Source organism: Gossypium arboreum, chromosome 9, assembly GCF_025698485.1.
Source record: "Gossypium arboreum isolate Shixiya-1 chromosome 9, ASM2569848v2, whole genome shotgun sequence".
NCBI classification, from domain to species: Eukaryota; Viridiplantae; Streptophyta; class Magnoliopsida; order Malvales; family Malvaceae; genus Gossypium; species Gossypium arboreum.
In genome coordinates, this window is record NC_069078.1 from 2415700 (window position 1) to 2442443 (window position 26744).

At 33.6% G+C, this 26744-nt stretch overlaps 4 protein-coding genes across 4 annotated transcripts; all 4 read right to left on the reverse strand.

The window, feature by feature from the left end:
• Positions 1-1739: 1739 nt before the first annotated feature.
• On the reverse strand, positions 1740-8305 carry LOC108457009 (probable ubiquitin conjugation factor E4). Its single transcript, XM_017755801.2, has 16 exons — positions 7066-8305; positions 5781-5985; positions 5434-5585; positions 5039-5321; positions 4803-4955; positions 4157-4360; positions 3944-4056; positions 3731-3845; positions 3547-3636; positions 3242-3445; positions 3052-3147; positions 2793-2915; positions 2567-2659; positions 2297-2461; positions 2120-2209; positions 1740-2038 (listed from the first exon to the last, which is right to left on the reverse strand). Exons 1-16 carry the CDS (start codon positions 7941-7943, stop codon positions 1862-1864), a joined length of 3141 nt encoding a protein of 1046 aa, XP_017611290.1. The 5' UTR covers positions 7944-8305; the 3' UTR covers positions 1740-1861.
• Positions 8306-11256: 2951 nt separating this feature from the next.
• Positions 11257-12521, reverse strand: LOC108453995 (uncharacterized; the record flags this gene model as incomplete). Its single annotated transcript, XM_017752269.2, has 2 exons — positions 11257-12110; positions 12413-12521. Coding segments are annotated over 2 exons (852 nt in total), but the record flags the coding sequence as incomplete, so codon positions are not given.
• A 5976-nt stretch (positions 12522-18497) lies between these two features.
• LOC108453993 (pentatricopeptide repeat-containing protein At3g29230-like) lies at positions 18498-20660 on the reverse strand. The gene has a single exon (XM_017752267.2). It carries the CDS (start codon positions 20497-20499, stop codon positions 18688-18690), a length of 1812 nt encoding a protein of 603 aa, XP_017607756.1. The 5' UTR covers positions 20500-20660; the 3' UTR covers positions 18498-18687.
• Positions 20661-21682: 1022 nt separating this feature from the next.
• LOC108453994 (cyclin-dependent kinase C-2 C-like) lies at positions 21683-25718 on the reverse strand. Its single transcript, XM_017752268.2, has 9 exons — positions 24961-25718; positions 24495-24779; positions 24043-24360; positions 23720-23947; positions 23544-23641; positions 23368-23473; positions 22764-23285; positions 22552-22666; positions 21683-21934 (listed from the first exon to the last, which is right to left on the reverse strand). The coding sequence occupies exons 1-9, from the start codon at positions 25348-25350 to the stop codon at positions 21927-21929; spliced, it is 2070 nt and encodes a 689-aa protein (XP_017607757.2). The 5' UTR covers positions 25351-25718; the 3' UTR covers positions 21683-21926.
• Between the last annotated feature and the right edge of the window lie 1026 nt (positions 25719-26744).

Consider the following 26744-nt stretch of genomic DNA (forward strand, 5'->3'; position numbering starts at 1 on the left):
TACCATAAAGTCTTTCGATTTTCAAGGAAACATAGTTGATCGGTGTATATACCAAAAGATTAGTAGGAGCAAGTTTATTTTCTTAGTTCATTGATGATATTTTACTTGCCGCAAAAGATTTTTGTATATCGCGTAAAACGAAAGTTTTTCTCTCGAATAATTTTGAAATGAAAGATATGGAAGAGACTTCCTATGTGAGAGGAATTGAAATTTTCCATGATAGATCACAAGAATTATTAGGATTGTCTCAGAAAAATTATATCGAAAGTATTCTAGAAAGATTTAATATGCATAATTGTTTAGCATGAATTATTCAAGGGGACAAATTTAGTCTCATGTAGTGTTTAAAGAATGATATAGAATGGAAAAAAGAATAGAATCAATTCCTTATGATTATGTTGTGAACAATTTGGATAAATAATTACATGCTCGTCTATAGAAAATCCAATTGGTTGAAAGTGATTGGATATTTAGATTCAGATTTTGGTAAATGTCTTGATAATAGGATGTGCAATTTTGGCTATTTATTTCTACTTATTTATGGAGCCATAATGGAAAGTTCTAAACAATCTGTCATTGCATCATTTTATGATGGAAACTGAATTTGTGGCACATGTGGTCACAATTCATGCATTATAGTTGTAGAACTTATTTTAAGACTTGGGTAGTCGACACCATTACCAAGCCATTGAAAATTTATTGTGATAATTCTATAACAATATTTTCTTCAAAAATGGCAAATATTTCAAATGTGCAAAACATATGGAATTAAATTATTTTGTTCTTAAGGAGGAAGTTCAAAAACAAAGAGTGTTCATGAAGCACATTAGAACTGATTTCATTATTGTAAATCCATTAACTAAAGCCTTACAACCAAAGACATTTAAAGAACATGCACATAGAATGGGTCTTGATTGTATTGATGAATGAAGTTTATGATGTTCCGACACTCTAAGCTTAACTATGGTGTTTCTGAAGTAAAATGGATGTATTTCATGTTTATTATGATTGTATACACATAATTTTTTTTTGAAATTTTTAAAATGGGAAAATATTTATAGTTATTTAAAGACGTATTATATTGAGTTGTAATGTTGTAGTATATGGAAGTACGTGACTTAAACTATATTACAATTGTCATAAATCACATTTGCAATTCACTATAATATGATAATGATAATGAATACTATTTTTATGCACGTTCAATGATTTTATTCTATTAAAGTTTATACTTTATCTTATTGAGCCAAGTGAAAGAATGTAAGATTTTAGGTCAAAATTATTATGGATCCAATTAAGTAAAAAATAATGTGACCCAATTGAAAGAAAATAAGTGTTTTACTTTTAATAGAAGTTAAATTCATTCGATTACTTGATGGATGTACAGATTGTTGATCATTATAAATCAATCCTCCCTCTACCTATTAAGGTGACACACACAAAAACACGTTAAAGATTATAGTCTTCATTAATTAGAGTTTGTATAATTAAAGGAAAAGATTAAGAAAACAAAATCAATTTATCAAATGTTCTTAAAAATAAAATTTTTTTCTCAAGATTTTTATGTATTCAAAGATTTTCATGTATAATCAAGTACATAAAATTTTTTTGATAAATTTGATTCTGATCCGTTATTGCCTATATGAGTTTGGAACATGAATACATTCAATTTTTTCTCAAGATTTTCATGTATTCAAAGAATCCTTAAGAAGATAATGTCCCTATACCATGTCCTAGTATGTTTCAAATGCACGTCGGACAAGAGAAATTAAAAGAAGAAAAAAAGGTCGAAATAACATATAGTTTTGACATATGAAATAAATACACCATTTTGAGAAAACCTATGAACCCCTAATTCACCCTAATCAATTAACATTTCTCCACTTGTTGGTTGTATTGTTCCTTTAGAGCTTTGCATGTTCAAGCCTTCATGCTTCTTCAGCTCCTGGGACCTAATAAACTCTTCAATTCTTGCCTTCAGTTCGGTGTTCGGAATCAACATCTCCGAGGTAAGATGAGATCGGTTGAATGGATCAGTCTGCAAATCATATCAAATTAGTAAAGCACAACATTCCAGGAAATATTATCGTTATATAAGTAGAATCCGCGATGGACTTACACTATCACTTAGAAGATGTCTTTGGATAACAGGCCTGTCTATTGTGATTCTTGAAGATGGTAAGATCACCGGATCCTTCATCAATGTATACTGCAGGAAAGAAAAGAGTATGTTTACGGTCGTTCTTTCCAGTTTTAATGAATTCCAAAACTATAGCTGGAATGTAAATAGACATACTTGAATTGGATCAAGGAATTCATCAGGAATATCTCCAAGGGCAGCTTCAGTGTCCATGGCCTCTGAAGCCGCAGCCTTGGCCTTTGCACCAAGCTCAATAAAATCTTGTATTACCCTCCCATCCTCACCAATTCTTCGAAGAACATCAGCTGCAGCACTAAACAACTGGAGCAAACTCAAGTTTATTAGATTGTGCTTTAAGAACTATCAGGCCTAGTGGGAACACCAATACTTAATTCAACGAATGGTTAAACACCCATTAAAGTATACCTGTTCATTATAGGATCGACCATCACTGGAGATGGCAGATGGAAAGATGTTTTTGGCATCACCCCTTGCCAGATGAACGTATATGCGGACAATCTTCATATAGAAACAACTCACAGTACATAAAACGTCAGTTAAATTCAAAGCCACTTTCCAAGCAAAATCATTAACTTCTTACTTCTTCATTGTAAGAGTATATACCAAAATGAAAATTCTACATTTGACCAACCTGCTTGAGCAACTCTTTCGGGCGAAATTCATACTTTTCGGGCTCTTTCAGAGTGAGCGACTTTCTTTGAGGGCCAACTAATTGCAATAAAAAGTAATTTAACATATTCGCCACTCTCTCAACCTGGAAAAAAGGAACAAGGAACAAAAACAGATCAAGGATTAGAAAGGAGATGGCAAGAAGATAAACTTCAACAAGTAGAACTTGTCGGCATAAATTTGAGAAATGACAAGCATCGATGCAGATGAAAAGATGTTACCATCTCAGGGAGTAGAAAAGGAGCTGTAATCTGCTCAGATGTAAAAGCCAGCATACTAACATCCTCATTTGCCAACTTCATGTCAATCCGTATAATCTGAACATAATCCGTAATAAATGTTTAATTGAAGTTCAAATTTTAAACATAAATCATACATACACATCCAAATGGGGGGAAAGGGAATACTGACATTCTCCTGGGAGTGGAACAGTCGAGTTCTCTCTTGCCTCTCCTGAGCAGGCCTGCGTTCCCATTCTGCAGTATTTGACATCTCAGCCTCAAGCTCTTTGAGTTCAAGAATTTTGTTAAGACTTTCATCGAGGAGGTAGATGCTATCGTTAATAAGGAAATTCAAGAAATTCAGATAAACACCCTTTTCTTCTTCCTTCGCAATCTGATAGAACATTTCAACAAAATTCAGGAATCCATTGATTGTTAAACTAAAAACAAATCATAGAAAGCTCCCCATGTATTAGCCAGTGAAGAAGACCCTACCTGTTTCCAAGCATTACGGTGACTAGGAACTTGCCAAAGATATTCAAGAAGTTCAGCAATATTATGGCGGATGTTGAACTTATCATAGAACTGTACACAGATATGAAACAATGATGACCAACAATGGAAACTCGAAGAAATAATAAGATTAAAAAAAAAAAAACTAACAATTGGTAGCAATTACCTGTGTGTGAGAACCAGTGAATTCAATGTCAACATATAGCTTCAAAAGATTCCGCACGAGATATTCCAAAGACAATTGATGCCCTTCAAATAGTGTCGATGTCGCAGATGAACCACTGGAAAGAAAGAAACAAAGTAGTGTGTAAACTTACAGAAAATTTCGTGTGAGAAACATGTGACAACAGCATATGTTTTTCTAAAGAGATTGAATAACCTTCTACGCGGCATCCAACAGTTCAAAACTTCAACCATTTTTGCTCTGAGATAGGGGTTCTTGATAAATTGTGGACTTGCCATAAACATAATAATAAAATTCATAAAATCATCCTGACAAGCAAAACACAAGAATAAATTAATAAAACCATAACGATATGAATGAACTTGAGATATGATCAAAAGTACATAGCTATCCATATCTAAAACCTACAAGTACAACTCCATCAAGAGCTTTCGGAATCCGAGAAGCAAATATTAATAGTTCCATAGCATCTTCCACAAAGTGCTCTGGCATTGAAGCAAATTCCATCGGACATGTAGGTGGCAGAGGCATTTTAAATCCACCAACCAAGTCAACTAACCAAACCACCATTAGTCGATAGAACGAAAGTGCTTGTCGAATAAGTGCCCCATCCTATTGAATAGAAGAAAGCAATAATTCAAAATGCTACCAAATTTATAAATTTTCTTTCCTCAAATACATCAAAAGCAAAGATAAGACGATCATAAATAATTAGAATTATATAAATAGAAAGCCCTCTACTCAAGATGAAAAGAATGCTAATATGGAATAATAAGACGGAAAACAAAGGGATTGATACATTTCAAAGTTCAGCAGACAAGCAAATCCATATGCATGTGTGCAGAAACCTATGTTATTTGGATTCGGGTATTGTCAAATACAGGTGTGTTTAATTTTCTTCTAAGCTCTCCATATATTTGGAGGATACTTGGAGAGTAATATCCTCATACCATATGCAAATATGCACCGGACAAAAGTATCCAATAAAGATACTATAAAGAATTGGAGCAACATTTAATGCAGAAATGCTCAAGGAAGAAGAGATAAAATGTACCCTCAAAATTTGAGCCTCGTAACAGAATTTTTCCTGTGAATACAATTCAATTTCCTTCTCAAGCCTCGATATATCAAGCTCCAGTTGTGGAGAAGGTGCCTGTCCTTGCATAGCTTTTAAGGTGGCAAGTGTGTCTTCACTTCTTGAAATGTCCTGGGTGACGGCATATCAAATAAATCAAATCATCAGTAAAAGAAACAAGAATGGAAAAAGCTCGGGAATCAGTAAAGCATTACCTGGACTAGATGCTTAAAGTCCGAAAATGCCTTTAGGAGGCCCAAGTTGAGTACCCTAGCAGTCATAAAGAAGCATTCACAAATGAAATGATAATTAGCTTTTCCACTACTACTTCGGGTTGGCTTCACATTTGGGGTACTTCCGGAACTAGATGCTACTTGCAATTGCCTCAAACTATTTTCACCATCATTATTTAGTCCACTCCCATCAGTTTTCACAGGATTATCCTTATCGATCCATTCAGCCACTTCTTCTGATGTTGCGTGCAGAGCAGTTAACCCCCTAAAAAATGGTTCACTATCAATACTTAACAAAAAGAATTCAAAGCATATAACATTTGGAGCAAAACGATCATGATCTCCATTGAAAAAGAAGGGGAGAAAAAGACCATCACCTCAAATCCAAACGGTTACAGTAGAAGACATAGGTTGGATCGATTTTATCTCTTTTTGTTAAATTTGTATCCAAAAATGGCTCTGAACGTTGGAGCATAACAGCACTGAGATTGACAAACATGCCGGAACTTGCACAAGATATAGGATCCACCTATCATACAGGTCCGCGAAAACGTGTCAAATAGGCTAGAGGGTAGATACATAACCAGATTTACAAGTAAGAAACAACTCAACCTTTTACTGAAAATATTCTTAGGTGGAAAAAACAACGAACAAGTTATTGATGCAACAGTTAAGCTCTTGATGCAATCTAACTTAAACAAGGAATGTCATTTAGGAGGGAAACCTGTATATGGGCCCTTGATGCATTTTTATTGATGACTTCTGCAAGATACTCGAGAACACTGTCACGAGTCTCGAAGTTTCTAAGGAGACAAAGAAGAACTTCAGCCAGACCATCATATAAAGTATTCATGAGAGTCTTTATTGTGGTGAATGAAGATAACAAATCAGCTGCTCGTCTAGTTGATGCATCTGAGAAGCACTGCTGGCTATAATTTTGAGAGAAAATTTATTACTAGACAAAGCTAATAGAAGAAAAAAGTCATAAATGTTGATAATTACATTAAAAAAATTTCAGGCAAGAAAATCTATACTATCAAACAAACACAATGGCATGAATTTTCTATAACAGTTTAAATTTCCAAAGGATCTGTAAAACACACTGATAAAAAGAAGCTTCCAAACAAATAAAGATCAGCATCAAACATCATTATATGGAACACACTCAAGCACTTCATCGAGTCTCTCTCAAATGCAAAAAGTGAAGATTTTCTTACTAGTTTAAACCAATAAAAAATAAAATTTACACAATGCTAACCACGAGTCGAATAGTAAATTACATGGATGTATAAACAAGTCGAATTAGTACAAACTATTCAACTTCATTCCAGTGAACAAAAACTATGAAACTCAACAAATGCCAAGTATCAATCCAAATTTAGGAAGGCAGCTCCAATGAGAAAACAGTTACTCGATCTCCCCATTCACTCAAAAAACTTGAGAGGAGCAATCAAGACTGCCACAACAATAACAGCCAACAAGCAACATAATTAAGAGTTCAACGTCGACAAAGATTCCAATAGTTGGCATCATCAAAACAACAAAAAGCTGCAATTGACTGCCATTGCTAACCAGCTATCCCACCAGTAGATCATTCTTAAGCAACTGCACCAAGAGGCCGGACAAGGTAATTAAACCATTGGTTTTGAGATGTCATTCAGTTCAAAAAACTGAACATGTCTTCCCTTAAACAAGTATCAACCAATGCACTGGCCTCAATGCTTGCTCAGATGAGAAACCCTGATATAAATGCTTCTTAACACTAACTGGCCTAAGATCAGTTACCCTAGTGAAATGTACTTACTAAACATTCATTTGACACCCAAAGAGTTCAATCATTCAATCCAATGTGCAAAGCAAAAGTGCATTCTACAAAGCCAGCTATGTTTCCAACAACTACTTATATAGAACCAGATTAAAAATAATAGTTATGTATATAAACATAATAAGGTAATACTCGTTCTCAATTAACACAACAAGCTAACGCAAAAATCAACATCCAAACTCACCCAACATCAGGCTGGCTCTTGAAAATGGTATGATCAGGCAGAGCACTAACATGGAAAAAGGGGCCCAAAATGCTAGTCATTTCGATGACACGTCCATTCAAGTAAACTCCTTTAGGAATCCACCATGGATGATTAACCAAGCTCTTAGCACCAACAGGGAACTTAACCAAATACAACAAAGCCCTCAAAGGTTGCTGAAAATTTCCCAAAGCTGAAACTTTCAAAACACTCCCTCTTAAATCCTCATACAAACCTTTTAAGATAGGATCCAAAGTATCAAAATCTGAATCCTTAAAGAAGTCGTCCAAAAACCCAGGTGGACAATCCACCCCACTTCCTAAATCATTCCCTCCAAACCCATCAAGCATTAGTCCACTTGAAACTTCAGCAAAAACTAAGGGAAGCAAAGGGGAACTGGAAGACAAAGAAGAACCGGCTTTGGGGTTACTATCTTTTAAATTCCCATTAGAAAACAAATCAGGATTTCCCAGATGAATCCTAGCATATGAAACAGCCAACTTCTTAGCCTGTTTAGCAGCAGATTCCATCTCAGAACGCAGCGTCTTGTCTTTCATGTTGGAAATCTTCTTGATTTCTTCATGAGCTCGCTTGTAACAACCAATGAGATAATTAAAAGGGGGTTCTGAATTAGGGAATTCACCAGACAGACGATCAATTAAAACCCTTTCCATTAGATCACGTGAAAGTAAAAGACTTTTGCCTTCACTTAAGATCTCAGCTGCGGTCATCTCTAGGTAAACAACCCTTGAATCAGAAGAAGAAGATGATGGGTTCTCTTTAAGGGTTACAAGGAAGATCTTCCTTAGGATTATATCTTCTATTTCTTCTGGGGTTCTTTGGGGTTTTTGCGTAGCCATAGTTTCGAAGACAAAAAAGGGGATAAAAACTTGGTTTTTTCCCTTCTTTTTTTTCCTGAGAAACAAACAGGGTTCTCTCTATATTCCGGAGAGAGAAGAATAATTAGGCTTTGAAGAAAACTATGGAGGAAAACAGAGAAATAAAAATTGAGAAATAGGTTTCATGAAGATTGTAGGAAAAAGCTGATTGAGTTGGTCTCGAACTTGGTTCTGTTTTTCTCCAAAGTCTCTTTGTGGCCGTTGATTAGCTTGTTGATTCACTATGATATTACCACGTTCAACTTTTTTGTTTCTCTGGAATCTCGTAAACTCTCCTCTTTCTTTCGTTTATCGCAAGTATACTTACAAATATTTTCAGATTTTTTTTTACTACCAAAATTAATTTATTTTATAATAAATAATATCTACTTAAATTTTATTTTGCATTATATTATTTGGAATCAAAGCTAAGGATAATATTTATATTATTAAAATATTAATATTTTGTACTATTAAATATATTATAATTATCAAAATATTAATATAATTTTTAATAAAATATTAAGAATTGCTTAAATTTTAATATTATTATTAAAATTGAAATTAATTAAATTTATATTTGAAAACAAACTTGTGTAACGTCTAAAATAGTGTTTGAGACTAAAGTCAACTGTTTCTAGAATTGAGAATGAACAAAGTAGAAAAATAAATGTTCACAGAGTTTAATTTCTTTAAATCTGCTAAGCGTTGTTTAGAAAGATAATCTACTATATCTAAGATTTAAATAACTCTCTTCTAAATTTTTCTCATACAACTCATTTGATTTTGTACTTAATGCACTCGCGAGAAATGTTCTATGATGAACAATAATAAGTGTTCTCATATCAGTACAGCTACAAGTCTCTTCAATTTATAAAGATGTGAGACTTGCTAATATACTATATCAATTACAATCAATCTTCCACTAAAACTAGCAAGATAACAAGCATAAAAAATATCTCTAATGTGCTTGGTATGAATCTTGAATCTCCAATATATGCTTCCAAGTTTTAACCCATCCAATCCAATCCCACCAAACTTGGGAAGTTGATTGTGTTTATCCAATCCAAACAAATCTTTAGGATATGTTGTTATAACAAATTCAAAGTATCAGAAAGATTCAAAGCCAAATAATTTTTATTGTCAAAATTTGTCAACTTAAACAAGACAAGTTTCTGAGTTGAGCAATACTACTGATCACTAAGAACTGTTCAAAAACTACCTCAACAATCTCTCCTTTTGACAATTTTTTTTGAACAAAACCATAATAAGAAAACATATTCAACAAGAGATACAAATGTTTGCCTAAGTAACTTTCCCTTAATTAATCAAACTTAAAACGTACATAATCAAACAAATTAATCAATATTAATGTCATAAAAGAGGATGATGGCATTAATAATTAAAATACTAGAAATTTTATATAAGTGGGCATAATCGAAAAAGGATATAAAAATATAACAACCAACCTATTTAAAATTGAGTTCAAAGTTCCAACTTCAAAAAGATTTGAAAATTGAAAATCATTAAAGAAATAACAGTAGTCTACCCAACTCATCCTACTCCCTTTTTTTTGTTCAGTAAGTTTGCCAATGTGTTGTTAGAGTTGCTTGGCTAGTAGATCATTCATCAAGGCTTAGCACCATGTACGTTGGCTTGAAGTTGTGGAATGATATGTTCTTGAGAGGCTATTTCAAACATCCAAATGTTGTAGCATCCTTTGTTCAATGGTTGACAGTTGCCTAAGAGTATCAATTTCAGTGCCAACTAGTATAAGCACTGCATCTACAGGTTGAGCTTCAATATCAGGAATGACTTCAAGATTATCCTTAGAATGCTTCCCTTCAAGCCACTTCTAAGAAAACTTTAATTTGGTAGGTTTTCTCTCATATTTTCAGTTGAAGAGCAAATTTACGTTTCGGTTTGTAAAGTACTTTAAAAATAAGAGGAGGGAAAGAAAGATATAGCCTAAGGTAGGCTCGGTTTGCATGTTTGATGATCTCTTAAAAGATAAGTTCCTCAAATCAAATTGATTAGAATAACAAATCTTTCTCAAGAAAATGATCATCTTCTTGATGACTATTCCTCTGATTGTTGGGAATTCAATTTCTTTTAGTTAATTTTAATTAACCAATAAAAATTTTAACTCATTACATGAAAATAACAATAAAATATTCGCTAAAATTATCGATAAAAATAATAATCAAGAAAAATAAGAATTGGAGTAAGACATTTTTGTATCTATTATTTTAATAGTTCTATTAGTTATTCAATGGTTTATGAATTCAAATATTGCAATTTACCTATTCAAATATAAATATTTTACATGTCATAAATTTCATTGAATATATTTAAATAATTAAAATATTTTTAAAAAAGTAAAAAAAAAATGAATGAGGGGTAAAATAAATTTGGGTTATGCATTTACAAATACGAACTAATTTAATTTAAGTTTAGAGTTCATATTTTAGATTGAACTTGGCTTGAAATGTTTAATAGCATGTAAATACAAACATTGCTATTGCAAAATGGAAGATGCCACGTCTAATTCCGTTCCATTATAGGTAAATGTATCATGAAACCTTTGTATTATACTTTGAATTGTATTTTAGTCTCTCTATAAAAAAAAAGAGAGGAGTAAATTAGTCCCTATATGTTAGAAGAGTGAACAAAATAGACCCTCCGTTAAAATTGCACCATTAAATATTTATTTTAGTGTATATATATAATTTATAATAACAAATTTAGCCCTCAATCTTTACAAAATTTTTAATTTAACCCTAATCTTTTATTGGAAGTAAATTAGATTTTTTTAATGGTTATAAGATTTTTTTGTTTAATTGATTATAAGATTTTTGAAATATAATCCCAATTTTTTAAAAAATGAATCTTAATGAGTTGGTATTGTTATTTTTAGTAAAAATATATTATCTTTTATAATTTTTTATAATTCTTATAATTTTTAAATAATATTAAATTTTAAAAGTATTTAATTGATTTTTTTTAATTTGTTACTAAGGCCTTTTTACTTTTTAGCCTTATTAGTTTCAAAAAAATTATTTTACTTCTAATAAAATAGTAGGAGTTAAATTGAATAAATATGTAAAAATTGAGAGTTAAATTTATTATTATATCTTATTTATATCTTATTTATAAACACCAAAACAAACAAATAGCGGTGCAAATTTAAGGAATGAATTGTTGTACTAATGTAAAAAGACTTTGTAGTATTTTTACTAAAATAAAGTTATAATTTTGCTTGAATATGCACAAACTTGGATGGTAAGTAGTGCATTTTGTAGCATCTATGCCAAGTAAAATCAATGTTTGACCAAACAAAACTAACATGTATAATAAAATCATAATCATAGCATTTGACCCTAATCATAAACCCAAGTTTCCCACTTTACCAAACATTCCTAGGACCTATTAACCCAAGAATCTCTTCCCAAAGCCCAACATTTCCAACACTCTCAAGCCCAATTACACTTGGGCTACAAGCCACAACTATCCAAAAACCAGCCTTTATTTCTTCATCTAATTGTTCCTTGTCCCACAAACAATACCCATCAAAGAACCTAAAATCCCTTGCCTTCACCACATTTCTCTTCACCATCTCAGCTGCATACCTTACACTTTCTTTAGTCCCATAGTACAACCCTTTCATTACTTCTTCAAAAACCCCACTTTTCTCCACACCACCATCATCATCATCCTTTGTTGGACTCACCAAAAAAAACCCATCTTCCAATGGCCCACCGAAGAACAATGGCACATGAGAGAACACCTCCGAGACATCTCGGATAGTTGTTGATCTTATTTCTTTGATAGATTTGAGCGATGATTGATTTAGTATGATCCCTAATGGGCCTATGGACCCTGCTTTTAAGAGCAGGATCACCGTCCGCTCAAAAATGTGGACCCCGTCTAGTTTTTTGGTAGCGATAAGTAGACAACCTTTTTCGGGCTCAAGGATGGTGTGAGCCCATTTGTCACCAATTGTAACAGGTTGAGGAGGTTGGTCCACTAGTGTATCAGGATCAATCCATGATGAAGGGCTTGAAACTTTCTCGGTTGCCACTAATTTAGCTCTAAACGAACGCCAATCAGAATCAAGGGTGGGCTTCTTCTCATCATTTGAAAGGCAGCCTAACATTGGTAAAATCAATAATGATATAAAACCATTTTCAGGTTAAAATTTGTCGTAGATCCCTATACTTTTCACAAATTTAGAATTTAATCCTTATACTTTTATTTCTAGGAATTTATTCTATTTACTTTTTAAATTTTAATGATATAAAACAAGAAGGTTATATTCAAAGAAAATGAATACATTAATTTATTAAACAACTTTGAGTTTAATTAGTGAATATATTTCAATAAAAGTATTCAAATTATGGCAAAAATATCAAACCTAAAGTAAGATTTAATAAGGAAATTGAAGAACTTACATGTAATAGAACTTGGGGAAGCAACTTTTGTAGAGTAGAAAAGGCTGGAATTGGTGTTGGGAAAAGGAAGTGTTTTAGGTTTGATTGAGGGCTCAAACTCAATAGTTTGTGTGAAAAATAAAATAGAATAAAATAAATAAAAATAAAGAACACATAAATTTTACGTGGAAACCCTTTCGGGAAAAAAACCACGGGCAGAGGAGAAGAAAATTCACTATGTCGAAAAATTTTTACTCTAATACAAGAGGAATAGACTATGTCTATTTATAGGCTTGCAAAGCCATATTCTAGTAGGATTGAAACACCTTATCCTAATCAATATAAAATAGATGGAGTTTAATAAGGTTTAAAACCTTATTCTAAAATAAAATAAAAGAAGTCTAGTTCTATATGGATTTTACTTTTATTTTATTTTCCATCGTATTTTATTTAAATAAGAATTTGGGTCACTTAATTCTAACAATCTCCACCTTGACACAAATTCTCAATGAACAAGTTCTTCATCGCGAACTTTCAATAAACAAGTTCTTCACCTCTTCCAAAAACCCCTTAAGGGTTTAACTTCAACAATGAACACCAACCAAGTCTAAGCAATGCTCAAACTTGGTTATAGGAAGTGACTTAGTCATCATATCTGCAGGATTTTCATGAGTGCTAATTTTGCTCACAACAATATCACCACGAGCAATAATATCACGAACAAAATGATACCGAATATCAATGTGTTTTGTTCTCTCATGAAACATTTGATCTTTTGTAAGAAAGATGGCACTGATTGTCACAAAAATCGTGTCTGATTTGAAGGTCTTCATTGAGTTCACTAAATAGTCCTTCAACCAAATAGCTTCTTTACAAGCCTCAAGAATCGCCATGTACTCAGCCTTCAGTGGTAGACAAAGCGATCGTAGTTTGCAAAGTGGCTTTCCAACTAATTGCACAACCTCCGATTGTAAAGACGTACTCTGTGAGAGATCTTCTTCTATCAAGGTCTCCAGCAAAATCAGCATCAACATACCCTATAACTCCATCTTTAGTTCTTCCAAACGTAAGCAAACATTAGTAGTGCCTCGTAAGTATCTTAAAATCCATCGAATCGCTTTCCAATGTTCTTTACCAGATTCGCCATGTATCTCGCTAAGCGACCGATCGCATATGATAAATCGGACGTGAACAAACCATAGCATACATGAGAGATCCATCGCACTAGAGTATGGAACATGTGACATGTACTCAATCTCATTATCGATTGAGGAGATAAGGCCGATGAAAGTCCGAAATGGTCGCTAAAGGAGTACTAACAGCTTAGCACTCGCATATTGAACCCGCAAAGAACTTTCTCAATGTACCCTTCCGACTTAGGTACAATTTACTTGCTTTTCTATCTCGAGAATCTCCATACCAAGTATCTTCTTTGTTGGTCCTAAATCTTTCATCTCAAATTCTTCACTTAGTTGGGCTTTAACCTTTCTTATCTCTCTTTATCTTTTGTGCTATCAACATGTCATCAACATAAAGAAGTAGATACACAAAAGAACCATCACTGTTTTTCTTAAAGTAGACATAATGTCAAAACTACTTCTTTTGAAATCATGAGAAGTCATAAAAGAATCAAACCTCTTGTACCACTTGTCTTGGTGATTGTTTCAAACCGTAAAGGGACTTTTTCACAAGCAAACATAGTCCTCTTTTTCGAGACTATAAAACCTCTCGGTTGTTGCATGTAAATATCTTCCTCAAGTTCTCCATGCAAAAATGCGTTTTACATCTAACCGCTCAAGCTCCAAATCATGCATGGCCACAATACCAAGCAAAGCTCGAATCGAACTATGCTTAACAACTGGAGAGAACACATCTGTGAAGTCCACTCGAATTTGATCTGTAACCCTTTGCAACAAGCCTTGCTTTATATCCGGGTTCTTCAACTCGGAGTCCTTCTTTCTTTTAAACACCCATTTACAACGAAGCCTTTTTACCTTTAGGAAGTTTTACAAGATCCCATGTTCTGTTTTTGTGAAGTGATTCCATCTCCTCTTGCATAGCAAACATCCACTTTTTCGAGTCTTCACACTAATCGCCTCGAATAATTAAATGGCTCTTGATTCGCATCTATATCTTCACCACATTTAAAGCATAAGCAACTAGATCAACCTCGGCATACTTCTTTGGAGGTTTAATTTCTCTTCTTGTCCTGTTTTTGGCGATAGAGTATTGCGGTGAAGAAGCAACTCTATTCTCAATTTTATCTTGGCTTGAGGAGTTGATTCGTAGATAATCGATGCTCCACCGCTTTTGGTTTTCTTTATTGGAAGAGTCTTTAAGAGATAAGTTAGGTAGCATAGCGGTTTCATCAAAAACAACATCTCCGCTAATCACAACTTTTCTATTTTCAGGACACCATAACTTATAGCCTTTTACACCACTTTATAACCAAGAAAACGCATTTAATGGATCTCGGTTCCAATTTTCCATTATCAACATGAGCATACGCAGACACCCAAAAATCTTTAAATCGTAATAATTAGCGAGGATTACCGGACCATACCTCTTGTGGAGTCTTTTTCTCAATGGCAACGGATGGAGATCGGTTGATCAAAAAACATGCAGTAGAGGCTTCCTACGCCCAAAATGACTTCGGTAAGTTGGCATTTGACAACATACATCGAACCTTCTCCATGATCGTTCTGTTCATTCGCTCGCAACGCCGCTTTTTTTGTGGAGTATGACGAATCGTCAAGTGTCTCATGATCCCTTCCGACTTGCACAATCTATTAAACTCATCGTAAGCGTAACTCTAAGCCATTGTGCATGCGGAGGTATTTTATCTGTTTTCCGTCTGTTTTCAATCATAATTTTCCAAGACTTAAATGTGGAAAACACATCGCTTTCGCTTCGGGAAGAACGCCCAAACTTTTCGGAAAAATCATCAATAAAGGTTAGCATATAATTAGCTCCACCTCTCGAAGGCACTCTCGACGGCCCCCACGATCGAATGGATATACTCCAACGTTTCCTTCGTGTTATGGATTCCTCTAGTGAATCGAACTCTCTTTGCTTCCCAAAAACACAGTGCTCACAGAAATTCGGTTTGCAAATTCCTTGCCCATTAAGAAGTCCTCTTTGCTTAATTCGCCATGCCATTCTCACTCATATGCCCTAGGCGCATATGCCAAAGTTTAGTAATATCATCATCTGACAAGGAAGAGGAAGCGACAGCTGCATCACCAAGATAAGAGAACCTCAGTAAAACATATAACTTGGCAATCTTTCTTTGCCCTTTCATCACAACAAGGACCCTTTGAAATCTTTAAAACCCCACTTTCAGTTGTGTATCTGTACCCTTTTGAATCAAGAGTACTCAACGAAATTAAATTTCTTTTCAATTCTGGAACATGCCGCACGTCACTAAGTGTTCTGACAACTCCATCAAACATCTTAACTTTAATTGTTCCAACACCTGCGATTTTACATAAAGCATTATTTCCCATCAAAACAACACCTTCAGATACTGTTTCATAAGTTGTAAACCAATCCCGATTGGGACTCATGTGGAAGGTGCACCTAAATCAAGTATCCACTCCTCGCCACTTTAGAATCATTGTGAAGTAACTAGAAGTTCACCATCGTAGTCTTCTACAACATCAGCTTCACCGGAATTTTCTGGCTGTTTTCCCTTTTGATTCGCAGCCTCCCTTTTAATCTTATTTTGTAGCTTATAGCACTCAGATTTAATGTGCCCTTTCTTCTTGCAGAAGTTGTAAGTTTTACCTCTGTTTGAAGATTTCGATCTACCCTTAGATTTACCACGAGGATTTCGTTCCTGTGTTCTACCACGATCATCATCAACATTCCGGTCTTGTCTCCCACGAACAATGAGACGCTCTCCCTGAGAGTTGGGTTTAACCACAAGATGCTTCATCTTATCATACAAGGTTAAAGAATCATAAACCTCATCAACTGTGAGAGACTCGCGGCTATATAAAATCGTGTCTCTAAAGGTTGAATAAGACGGGGGCAACGAACAAAGTAGAATCAACCCTAGATCTTCCTTATCATACTGAACCTCCATGGCCTCCAAGTTTGAGAGAATTTCTTTAAACACCATTAAGTGTTCGTGTACGACGCACCTTCCTCCAAACGATGAGCATAAAGACGCCGCTTCATATGCAACTTGCTTGTTAGAGTTTTCGACATACATATTTGTTCTAGCCTCTTCCATAATGCGTGGCGGTTTTCTCTTTCATCACATCCCGCAAAATTTCGTTGGACAAATGCGGATGTAATTGTGTTAATGCCTTTCGATCCTTACGCTTCTTCTCTTCATCTGTTAATGTCGAAGGCATCTTATCTATCCTAGCGGGGCATCCTCTAGATCCATCTGCAAGAACGCTTGCATCTTAATTTGCCACAACGCAAATCGGTGTTGCGATCCAACAATGAATTTCATACTTCAAAGACGCCATTACCGTGATCGAGATGAATAACCCGGAAGCTCGATACCAATTTGTGAAAAATAAAATAGAATAAAATAAATAAAAATAAAGAACACATAAATTTTACGTGGAAACCCTTTCGGAAAAAAACCACAGGAGGAGGAGAAGAAAATTCACTATGTCGAAAAATTTTTACTCTAATACAAGAGGAATAGACTATGTCTATTTATAGGCTTGCAAAGCCATATTCTAGTAGGATTGAAACACCTTATCCTAATCAATATAAAATAGATGGAGTTTAATAAGGTTTAAAAACCTTATTCTAAAATAAAATAAAAGAAGTCTAGTTCTATATGGATTTTACTTTTATTTTATTTTCCATCGTATTTTATTTAAATAAGAATTTGGGTCACTTAATTCTAACAGTTTGAATGAAGGATTTTGATGAGAAGAAACAAGCTTCCATGTGTTGTGTTTTTGTCTTCTTTGCTTTGGCTAATGGAAGTGAAGTCCCCAAAGGATAAGACCAAGCAAGTTATAGTTGGACTTGAGAGTGGATTTCTATCACAAGTTCATTCCCACTCTATCCAATCATTTGTTCAATGCTAACATTTCTGATCAATTGTGTGTAATTTTGAGCTAAATTTATGTATGGATTTATCCACTCATTTTCAAAATTGACAGAGATTAAATTATTTTAATTTTTTTGAAAGAGACTAATTTATTCAATATCGAAATTAAGAGAAACTGGATAAGTATTTTTATTTTACTCGTATCCTTATCTTCCGAGCTATACTCCTGATTTTCAGAACTTAAATGTTGCAAGTTGGTGAGTGCTAATAAGAACAAGGCTTTCCATTGGACTAAGACTGCTTATCTTTTGTTAGATTTTCTTGGCCTTAAATTGTTTCTTGTCTTTGTAAAGAAAAAATACAAATGTAAATGGATATGGGATATTAGTGTTTGCAAGTTACCGTGATTATGCCTAAGTATTTGAACTATTATTGAATTTATTGAGTACAAGTACTCCAAGCATAATATAAATTCATATATTATTTATGCCTATATCGGTGTTTGCAAATGTTAGTATTGTAATCCTATATCGGTATAGAATAGGGTGTAAATGAGATATTAGTATTTGCAAGTTATATGAGTTCGACTTGAAAAAAAATTGAATTCAATTCGATTATTATCAAGTTGAACTCAAGTAGCTCGAGATATCAATCGAGCCATATTCGAGTTTAGTAATATTTGACTCGAAAGACTCGTGAGCCTTATCTAACTTTTTATATTTTTATATTATTAAATTATGTTATTGCTCTTAATATATGTTATTAGCCCTATTCTTAATTACTAAGTCGAGCTCTAGCTCGAGTTTGACTTTAAGCTTAAAAATAAATGTTCGATCGAGTTCGAGCCAAGTATCAATATTCGAATTTCAAGTTGAGTTTGAGCTTGGTACTATTCGAGCTTGGCTTGACTAGATTATACCCTTACTAAAGAACCTATAATATAAATAATTTGGGAATAATTATAAAAAAATATTTTTTTTTATTTTCTAATTTATAAATTAAAATAAATTTTTTATAAGTAAATAAATCTTAAAAGAAAAAAAGAAAAAAGAAAAAGAAGAAGCCAAAAATTGAAAGAACCGATTGAACCAAACCAAAGAAATTTATTCAATTTTAGGGTTAAATTCAGTACAATTTATTTGGTTTTGTTGGCTTAATCAATTTATTCGGTTTTTTATATAAAAACTCGAACTCACCGAATATAAACCTTCAATATCTAATACTTACACTCGAATCCAAGTCTGAATAACCTAGCTTGTAAAAGTGCATCTATCTAAATCACTAGCTCACCAACTTCTACCGGTAAGGTTGCATCTTTGGGATGTGCAACTCGCTTAAGGTCCTGAGCCAACCTGTGAACCATTCCATATATGCTATCAAAATTAGGATGTGATCTATCAAACACGGTGAACTCATGGACTTCATTGTCTATTTCAATTGAGCTTGCTCCTGATGGTTTTTGGACCCCTACGCTCTTCATCTGAAGCCTTACCGTTGCAACACCATCCCAATCTCCTGCCGCAGCAAATATATTAGATAACATGGAATAATTTCCGGGATCCGTACGATCCAATTTAAAGTGATCGAGCACTTTCTCAGCAAGTTCCGTAGCACCATGTAATCGACATGCCCCCAAAAGGGTACCCCAAATAACAGCATTCGGTTCGAAAGGCATGGTATTTACAAGCATAAAAGCTTCCTTCAAACGCTCTCCACGGCCTAAAAGGTCGATCATGCAACCGTAATGCTCAATTTCAGGAACAATTCCATAATCCTTTTCCATTGCGTAAAAGCATTGTATGCCATCGTCGATAAAGCCTGCATGAGAACAAGCACACAAGACGCCAATAAATGTAACTCTATCCGGCTTAAATCCTTCCTTCTTCATTCTTTCAAAAACACAAAGTGCTTCCCTGCCATGGCCATGCATAGCAAACCCCTGTAGCATAACATTCCACGAAACAACATCTCTTTTCGACATTCCATTGAAGACACTCCATGCCTTGTCGAGACTACCACACTTTGCATACATATTAACTAATGTGTTACACACCGCCACACTACATCGAAACTGAAGCCTCTCTATTGAATCATGAACTTTTAAACCCATTGCTAGCGAACCAGACTCGGCACAAGCAGCCAATATGCTAATAACGGTGGCATCATCCAACTTGAACCCATTTCGCTCCATTCGATCATACAACTCGATGGCTTCCTTTGTGAACCCCTTTTCGACATATCCTGAGATAATTATAGTCCAAGGAACCAATGTCTTAACCGGCATCTTATCGAACAATACTCTAGCCATATCCATATCACCAGCCTTACTATAACCCATCACCAACGTTGACCATGAAACAATATTCCTTTGAGGCATACTTTCAAACAATTGAAAAGCTTCCTCCATTTCTCCTGCTTTAACATAACCATTCAAGACCGTATTCCAAGTAATCATACTTTTCTCAGGCATTTCATCGAACAACTTCCTAGCTTCCCTCAACTCTCCAACTTTCGTCAACCCTCCAATCATAGAATTCCAAGAAACAACATCTCTATGTTCCATCACCGTAAACAACCTCAAAGCTGCTTTAATACCCAAACCTCCAAACCTTGAATAATTATCAATAAGAGCATTGGGTACAAAAATATCACCCAAAAAACCATTCTTTTCGATCTGGGTATGAATCATTTCCATCATTTGTAAACGATTACAAGCTTTTAAAAGAAAAGGGTAGGTGAGGGTATTGGCCAGAATCCCATTCCACTGCATTTCAAAGAAAAAAGAAAAAGCTTGGGTGGGCTGTGAGTTTTGTACATAGGCTCTAATCAAAGTGTTATACAAATGAACATTAGGGTTTTGAATTTGGTTAAAGACGTTAAGAGCTAAGGTTATTTGGCGGCAACGCGAAAAAGCGGAGATTAACTTGGGAGCAATGGAGAGGTGTTGGTGAAGATTTTGTTTGATTATTTGGGCTTGAAGTTGTTTAATATGGCTTAAGTTGGTGTAGTTGTGGAGGTCTTGGAGATTTTGTTCAAAGAGTCTTCTTGTTGAAAACCAGGAGGGGGGTTTACAAGGGATGGACATTGGGGTTGGCTAAGCTGAGATTTCAATTGAAAGCGCAGAGACGAGGCGTCCATTTTATTTTCTCTCAAGGGAGCATAGTTTTTTTTCTACATTCAAAATTTCGCTTCCATGATATTGAAAGTAGTAGTTTTGACTTAGCGTATTGTTATATGTATTATTATTAGTGTAAAAGAATATAAATTTAAGTATATAAAATATATTATTTTATTAATTTAATTTATTAATTTAAGAGTAGAGAAGGACTTATAAATAGTTTTAAATATTTTATTAAAAAATAGATATAATAAAATTTATAATGGAATTAATATTTAAAATAAAAATAAAAAAATTTACCTATAAAATATTCTAACTTGTATCAATATCCAAAATTTTTAAAAGTTGTATTAAAATTTTGATGTGAGCTTGAGCTCGCGGTAAAATTTTCGAAAATAACTTACATGATTACAGTTTCACTTATATGATACTAAAATTAACTTGCGGTTAATTTTTTCATTGTTAACGTGGTTAATAGTAATTTTAGAAAAATGTTTTTAAATATGTTGTAAAAAGGTGGAGTTTATTAATTTTATTTGTTTCGCATTGGTGTTGATTTAAAATTATCATTTTAAAGATGATATTTGAAAGTAAAATTTTAATTAATTTTAATAAATAAAATATAAATTTTAAATTTTTTAAATAATTAATATAAGTTATTTGTAAAATTAATAAAACATAATGACAAATGATATTTAAATAATTTAACATAATGAAACATAAAATATAATTTAATTTAATTTTTATATACGTTTTAAATAATTAACATAAATAAGAGATAATGACATAAAATCTCCATACACTTTAACAAAATTTTAATATGGTACTTATACTTTCAATTTGTTTAATGTGATACGTGAACTTTTATTCACATATACTTTCCTCTAACGGTGTTAATTTCTTACGCGGTAGAACATATGACCCACTTAAATGGTGTAGCGTGTCACTTTTGTCGACAATTTTTTTTTTAATTTGAGAACATGTTAGGGGGCTCAAATTAAATAATCCAAATTTTATTTTTTGACTTTAAGCTTAAGGACTTAAAATAATTTACCCAATAATGATTACCCTTAGATTGAAATTAATTTAATTTTTCCTTGACAATTAAAATTTGCATTACAGATTCCAAATCATCACATCAAGATCAAAATTTGTTGGTCATTTGAAGGGATTCAATTTTATAAAATCATAGCTCAATATTGAATATACAATCTCTTTTCTTTTTTTCTTTTTTTTTCTTTTTTTCTTTATACAATTGAATTTTTGGCATATAAAATAAGTCAAATGGCAATATCATCATTAAATTCAAGCTTTGCTTGCTTCAAACTTCAAACCTCTTCTTGCTCTCTATGCCTAAAGCTTTTCCCATGAAAGAAAAAGGTAACTCCTTTGCTTCATTTCTCTGCCAAAACCAAAAAATTTCATGTTAGGTTGAGTTTCATTTTCAAATTACTTGTAAAAAATTTAACTTTGAATCGAGATAAAAAATCAAAATTACTCGGCTTTGACTCATATTTAAATGTATTACATGTTCTAATATTATAATATCTAAATTTGATAAAAATATCTGTCTTTATATAAGAGTTTAATTGCATTTTGCTTCATTTCCTTAAAAAAAATAAATTAAATCAGAGAGTAAATAAATCATTTCTATTCTTAAAAACTGGCATGGTTAATAAAATAATTAAAATGTCATAAACCAATTTTAACCACAGAAATGGGTAAATTTTTAACAAAATGAGTAATTTACTTTTTTATCTAACATGTTAAGACTAATTTATCTATTTTTAAGTAGAGGGGTAAAACGCTTCAACTTTTAATATTTTTATCCCCGAAATCATATTACTTGATAACTCAAGTTATTCGAACACGAGCTCAATATCGTAATAATAAAATTAAATTTAAACTAATTTATTTTAAGCCAAATATAATAGTATTTGAATTCAGCTTAACGGATAAGCTCGCATTAAAACGAAATAGTTTACGAAAACAAATGTATCGTATTATGCCCTAAATTACCTTTATCAAATCTTGTTCTTCGAACTGCTAACCGGATATGGTTTTCATTCCTTTGTAGGAGTTCATCAACTTGATTGGATTCAAAGACTAATGGTCCCGAACACCCAACTTTCAACTGATGATCAAAAACCCAGATTAATTAATCTCAAAAAGATCAAAACAATATGTTCATCAATGAGAATTATGGATGATTGTTGAAATTGAATCTTTACCTTGTTATTGTGTTTAGTCATCATTTCTTCATGACGAAACCCATCAATGGCGTCAAAGAAATCTGATTTCTCAAACTTGTTTTGTGCTTGTTGATCAATTAAACCAGAAAAATCAAGCTTTTCCGATCCGTTTGAGGCTTTGAGCTTCCTAGAATCAGTATGAACACCTTCAGAAATATTTTGGTTCTCTTGTGTAGATGAATTGAAAATGTTGTTCGTGTTTGAGAAGATGAAGCTCGATGAATCTTGATCACTGATTTGACTGATCGAACTAGGTTGGTTATAAGAAAGCGTAGATTTCGCATCTTTCCGTTTCTTCGCCCATGAAAAGCTGTTGGATCCAGTGATTACCGGTGGCGGAGCGGTGACAATATCGCCTTGTGACATCGTTGTCAATTGAGATGTCTCCGACATTGTATCGAACGCCGGTTGATTCAGATGAACAATTCCATCCTTGGGTTTCGGATTATTTGCAGTAATTCCCTGGTTTTTGCCACCGAATCGAGCATTATCCCGTAGGTCCTGCATATACAAAATGGATGAGCATTAGGTGTTTGTGCTAATGCCTGACTGAACCAACGTCAGTGTTGAGAATTGCAGAGACCTCCTTCGTTATTGTTTTATTGAAATTGTTAGCTTCCTGCAATGTTTTACGTGGTCTTCTTGTTTTTCTTGTCACTCCTGGATCTCGAACTCCTCCTAACTTCTTCCTGAAATTTTGATGAACAATAAAAAACTGATACACAATGAAACAAAATCATGCATTAGAACTTTATTCACCTTCGCAAATCATCTCGCTGTTTGGCATCGATTTCTTTATTAGGCGAATACTTGGGCAAGCTTGAAGGGTCGCAAGGGAAGGGTTTCGTATGGAAATACTGAAAGATAGAGAAGTTAAAAACAGGTGATAGAACATTACAAGAAACCGAAAGTGGAATCCATTAATGGAGGTTTACCTTGGACATGAGAGATGAAGATGCAGTTCCACGCTTATGGGGTTCAACAGAAAGAAGGATTTCCAACAAGTTCAATGCAGTTGAAGGGATGTCTTTACACCTTTGTTGGAGACAACTTTCGTAAGGATGTTGGGGTTTAAACATGGTTGAATGAGGAAGCTTTAGTTTTTTCCAGTACTCATCTGGTGGTGAACCACATAGTTTGAAGATTTTATGCAGTTGTTCAACCTGCAAAACAATAAAAAAATGGTTCATTACTCGGACTTATGCATTAGTGAAATCCATATCCAAGTCCTAAACACGAACACTAGAGAAAAATTCACCTCAGTTCTGCCTTTAAGAATAGGTTTCCCCATAAGAACTTCAGCAAAAACACAACCAACACTCCATAAATCCACCGAGACTTCATAACTTGTAGATCCCATCAAAAGCTCGGGTGGGCGATACCAGAGAGTGACGACTCGGCTAGTTAACTGGTTTTTGTTCTTTGAAGTTAAGATGTTTGCTAATCCGAAATCCCCTAACTTCAAAATTCCTTGATTGTTCACCAATATGTTGGATGCTTTGATGTCTCTATGCATTACACCTCGCAAATGGCAATGCTCTAACCCCATTAATAGCTGCTTCATATAGCATTTCACCTACACAATAATGGGAAATCTAAACTGAACTTCTTAAACATTCTAGTAATCAAGCTCGATGTTAATGGATCCTATTTGAGTCCTTCGTTATTCGTATAGAGGTTATGTTACAGCTACAAGTTGCAGAAACATACCTGAGCCTCAGTGAAGTTGATATCAGGACAAGATGATAAACCAGCAAGATCATGTTCCATGTACTCAAATACAAGGTATATAGTACTTGAAAACCTTGATGTGATCACCCCTTCTAATTTCATGACATTAGGATGGTTCAGCCTACGTAGGATCGTTATTTCTCGAGCCATAAACCGAATGCTTTCGGGTTGAAAGTTATCGAACCGCACCTTCTTCAAAGCAACCAACCTTCCGGTTTCGACTTCGCGTGCTTTGAACACGCTACTGTACGTGCCTTGTCCGATCTGCATGAACATTAAAAGGGAAATGAAGTGTTTGTACTCTCAAGCTAAGCAAATGGCTATCTTGAAAGAGAAACCGAACCCGGAATTTAGTTTAGTCGGTTCATGCAATCATATTTTGGATAATTCTATCATAATTTGACAGCCATTTTGAATATATTGAAATTTGAGAAATATTAAAAACCTTGTCGAGTTTCTCAAAAGCATCAGCCTGCAAAGGAACCCAACCGTGAACGGCTTCACCAGCGGCAGAGCTAAGCCAAGCAGGCCAACCGGCGGCGACTTGTTCAGCCTCCACAAACCTTTGAGAAAAGCCAAGCTTTAAGCTAAAAGAACCGCTCTTTCTCCCTGAACCATCCCTTTTAGATTTCCTCAAATCTCTGCTTTTCTTTGGGTTAATAATTTTACCATTTTCATCCAATTTCTCATCATCTTTATCAACCTCTAATCTCCCAGATTGATGTTTCGATGATGAAGATGATAATGTAAAACCATGGCCGTTTTTACGAACCACTGGAACAGGGGAATCTGTCACCGGTCTACCACCGCCATGTTTGGAGGTAATACAACCCATTTGTTCAGCTCGAAAAAAAAACCAAGATTGACCCAGATCAAGCAAAACAGGTCTGGGTCAAAAATGGTAAATCATTCCCACATTAGAACAAAAGTTGCACCATTTTAATCTGGGGAAAAAAATGAAAGAGAAATAAAACAAAACAGAGTTACCAAGAAGAAAAACAGAGGGGAGAAAAGAAACAGAAAGAAAGAAAAAACAGATATTGTTCTGTTTTTTTTTTTTTCTTCTCTGTCTTGGTGTTTGGTTGCGAGATCTGCGGAGGGAACGTAAGAATTACCAAAGAAAAAAAGGAAAGAAAAACGAGAGAGAGATTCGTGGGTCCATAATAGAATTTACAGGTTTTCTTGTTTTTGCAAAAGCTACAAAAAAAAAAAAACATTACTTGTTTTCTGGTTTTGTTTTTTTGTCTGTTATATTATCATTATTTGTTTTCTGTTTGTTGATTTGGTTTATCAAACCATCATGGGAGTATTTACGTGTATTTAATATTTAAAAGTTGGGCTGTTAGATTGGTTAAAATTTCATATTAGTCCTTGTACTTTTACAAAATTTGAGATTTAATCTCTCTATTTTAAATTTTTTAAAAAAAATCTAATTCTCCTACTTTTTCAGTTTAAAAATTTTTGCCCAATCATTATCATTCGTTCTTGGTAGTGGTATAAGTACTATCGAGGCCTTTGTACTAGGGGTTGAATTGCATTTTGCCTCCTCTACTAAAAAAATAGGTATATTAGTCAATATACGTTAAATCAAATATCAAATTGATCCTTTTGTTAAAAATCCTATCCATTCCTGCTGTTACTAACTAATCATGTACTTTATTAGCATAAGGTACACATGTACGACACAAGTCATTGTTTGGTTATTTTGTCAGTTACGTCAGTTTTTAACAATACAAATAGATGTAATTCTTAATAGAAATGAGCAATTCTGCTTTTTAGTCTAATGTACAAGGACCAATTTGTCTATTTTTTTAGTAAAGAAAGTATAATTATTCTTTATATTGCCATTGAAATTTTAAAAAATCTACAAATTACAAAATGTTTTTAAATTATATTAAAATTTAAAACTAATATATATTTTTTTAGTTTTACTACTAATGTACATAATAATACTCCAAATTTAAATTGGAAAAATCCTATCTAGTCCCTCTCAATTTTACGATTGAGTAAAATTGGCTTCTTTAAAAAATTCAAACAATTTAATTACAGTTAATTTCGAGAATGAGCAGTTAAGTATAATTAATCACGATAATTAATGTTTTTCATCGATTGTACATAGTTTTGATTCATATAATAACAAATTAAATCTTTAGTGTTTACATATTCCGTCAATTTGGTTCCAATTTTTTTAAAAATGCATACAAATTTAAAAGTTCAAAAGAATATATA

Bases quoted from the DNA above. Each gene is read 5' to 3' on its own strand.
- LOC108457009 (XM_017755801.2), bottom strand. From the start codon at position 7,943: ATGGCTACGCAAAAACCCCAAAGAACCCCAGAAGAAATAGAAGATATA. The intron at 4,057-4,156 runs GTAGGTTTTAGA...TTTGCTTGTCAG, and splicing joins CTCTTGATGGAGTTGTACTT to GATGATTTTATGAATTTTAT. The intron at 2,916-3,051 runs GTAACATCTTTT...CCTTTTTTCCAG, and splicing joins CTTTTCTACTCCCTGAGATG to GTTGAGAGAGTGGCGAATAT.
- LOC108453993 (XM_017752267.2), bottom strand. From the start codon at position 20,499: ATGTCCATCCCTTGTAAACCCCCCTCCTGGTTTTCAACAAGAAGACTC.
- LOC108453994 (XM_017752268.2), bottom strand. From the start codon at position 25,350: ATGGGTTGTATTACCTCCAAACATGGCGGTGGTAGACCGGTGACAGAT. The intron at 24,361-24,494 runs GTATGTTTCTGC...ATTATTGTGTAG, and splicing joins TCAACTTCACTGAGGCTCAG to GTGAAATGCTATATGAAGCA. The intron at 23,286-23,367 runs GTCTCTGCAATT...TTGTATATGCAG, and splicing joins ATAAAACAATAACGAAGGAG to GACCTACGGGATAATGCTCG.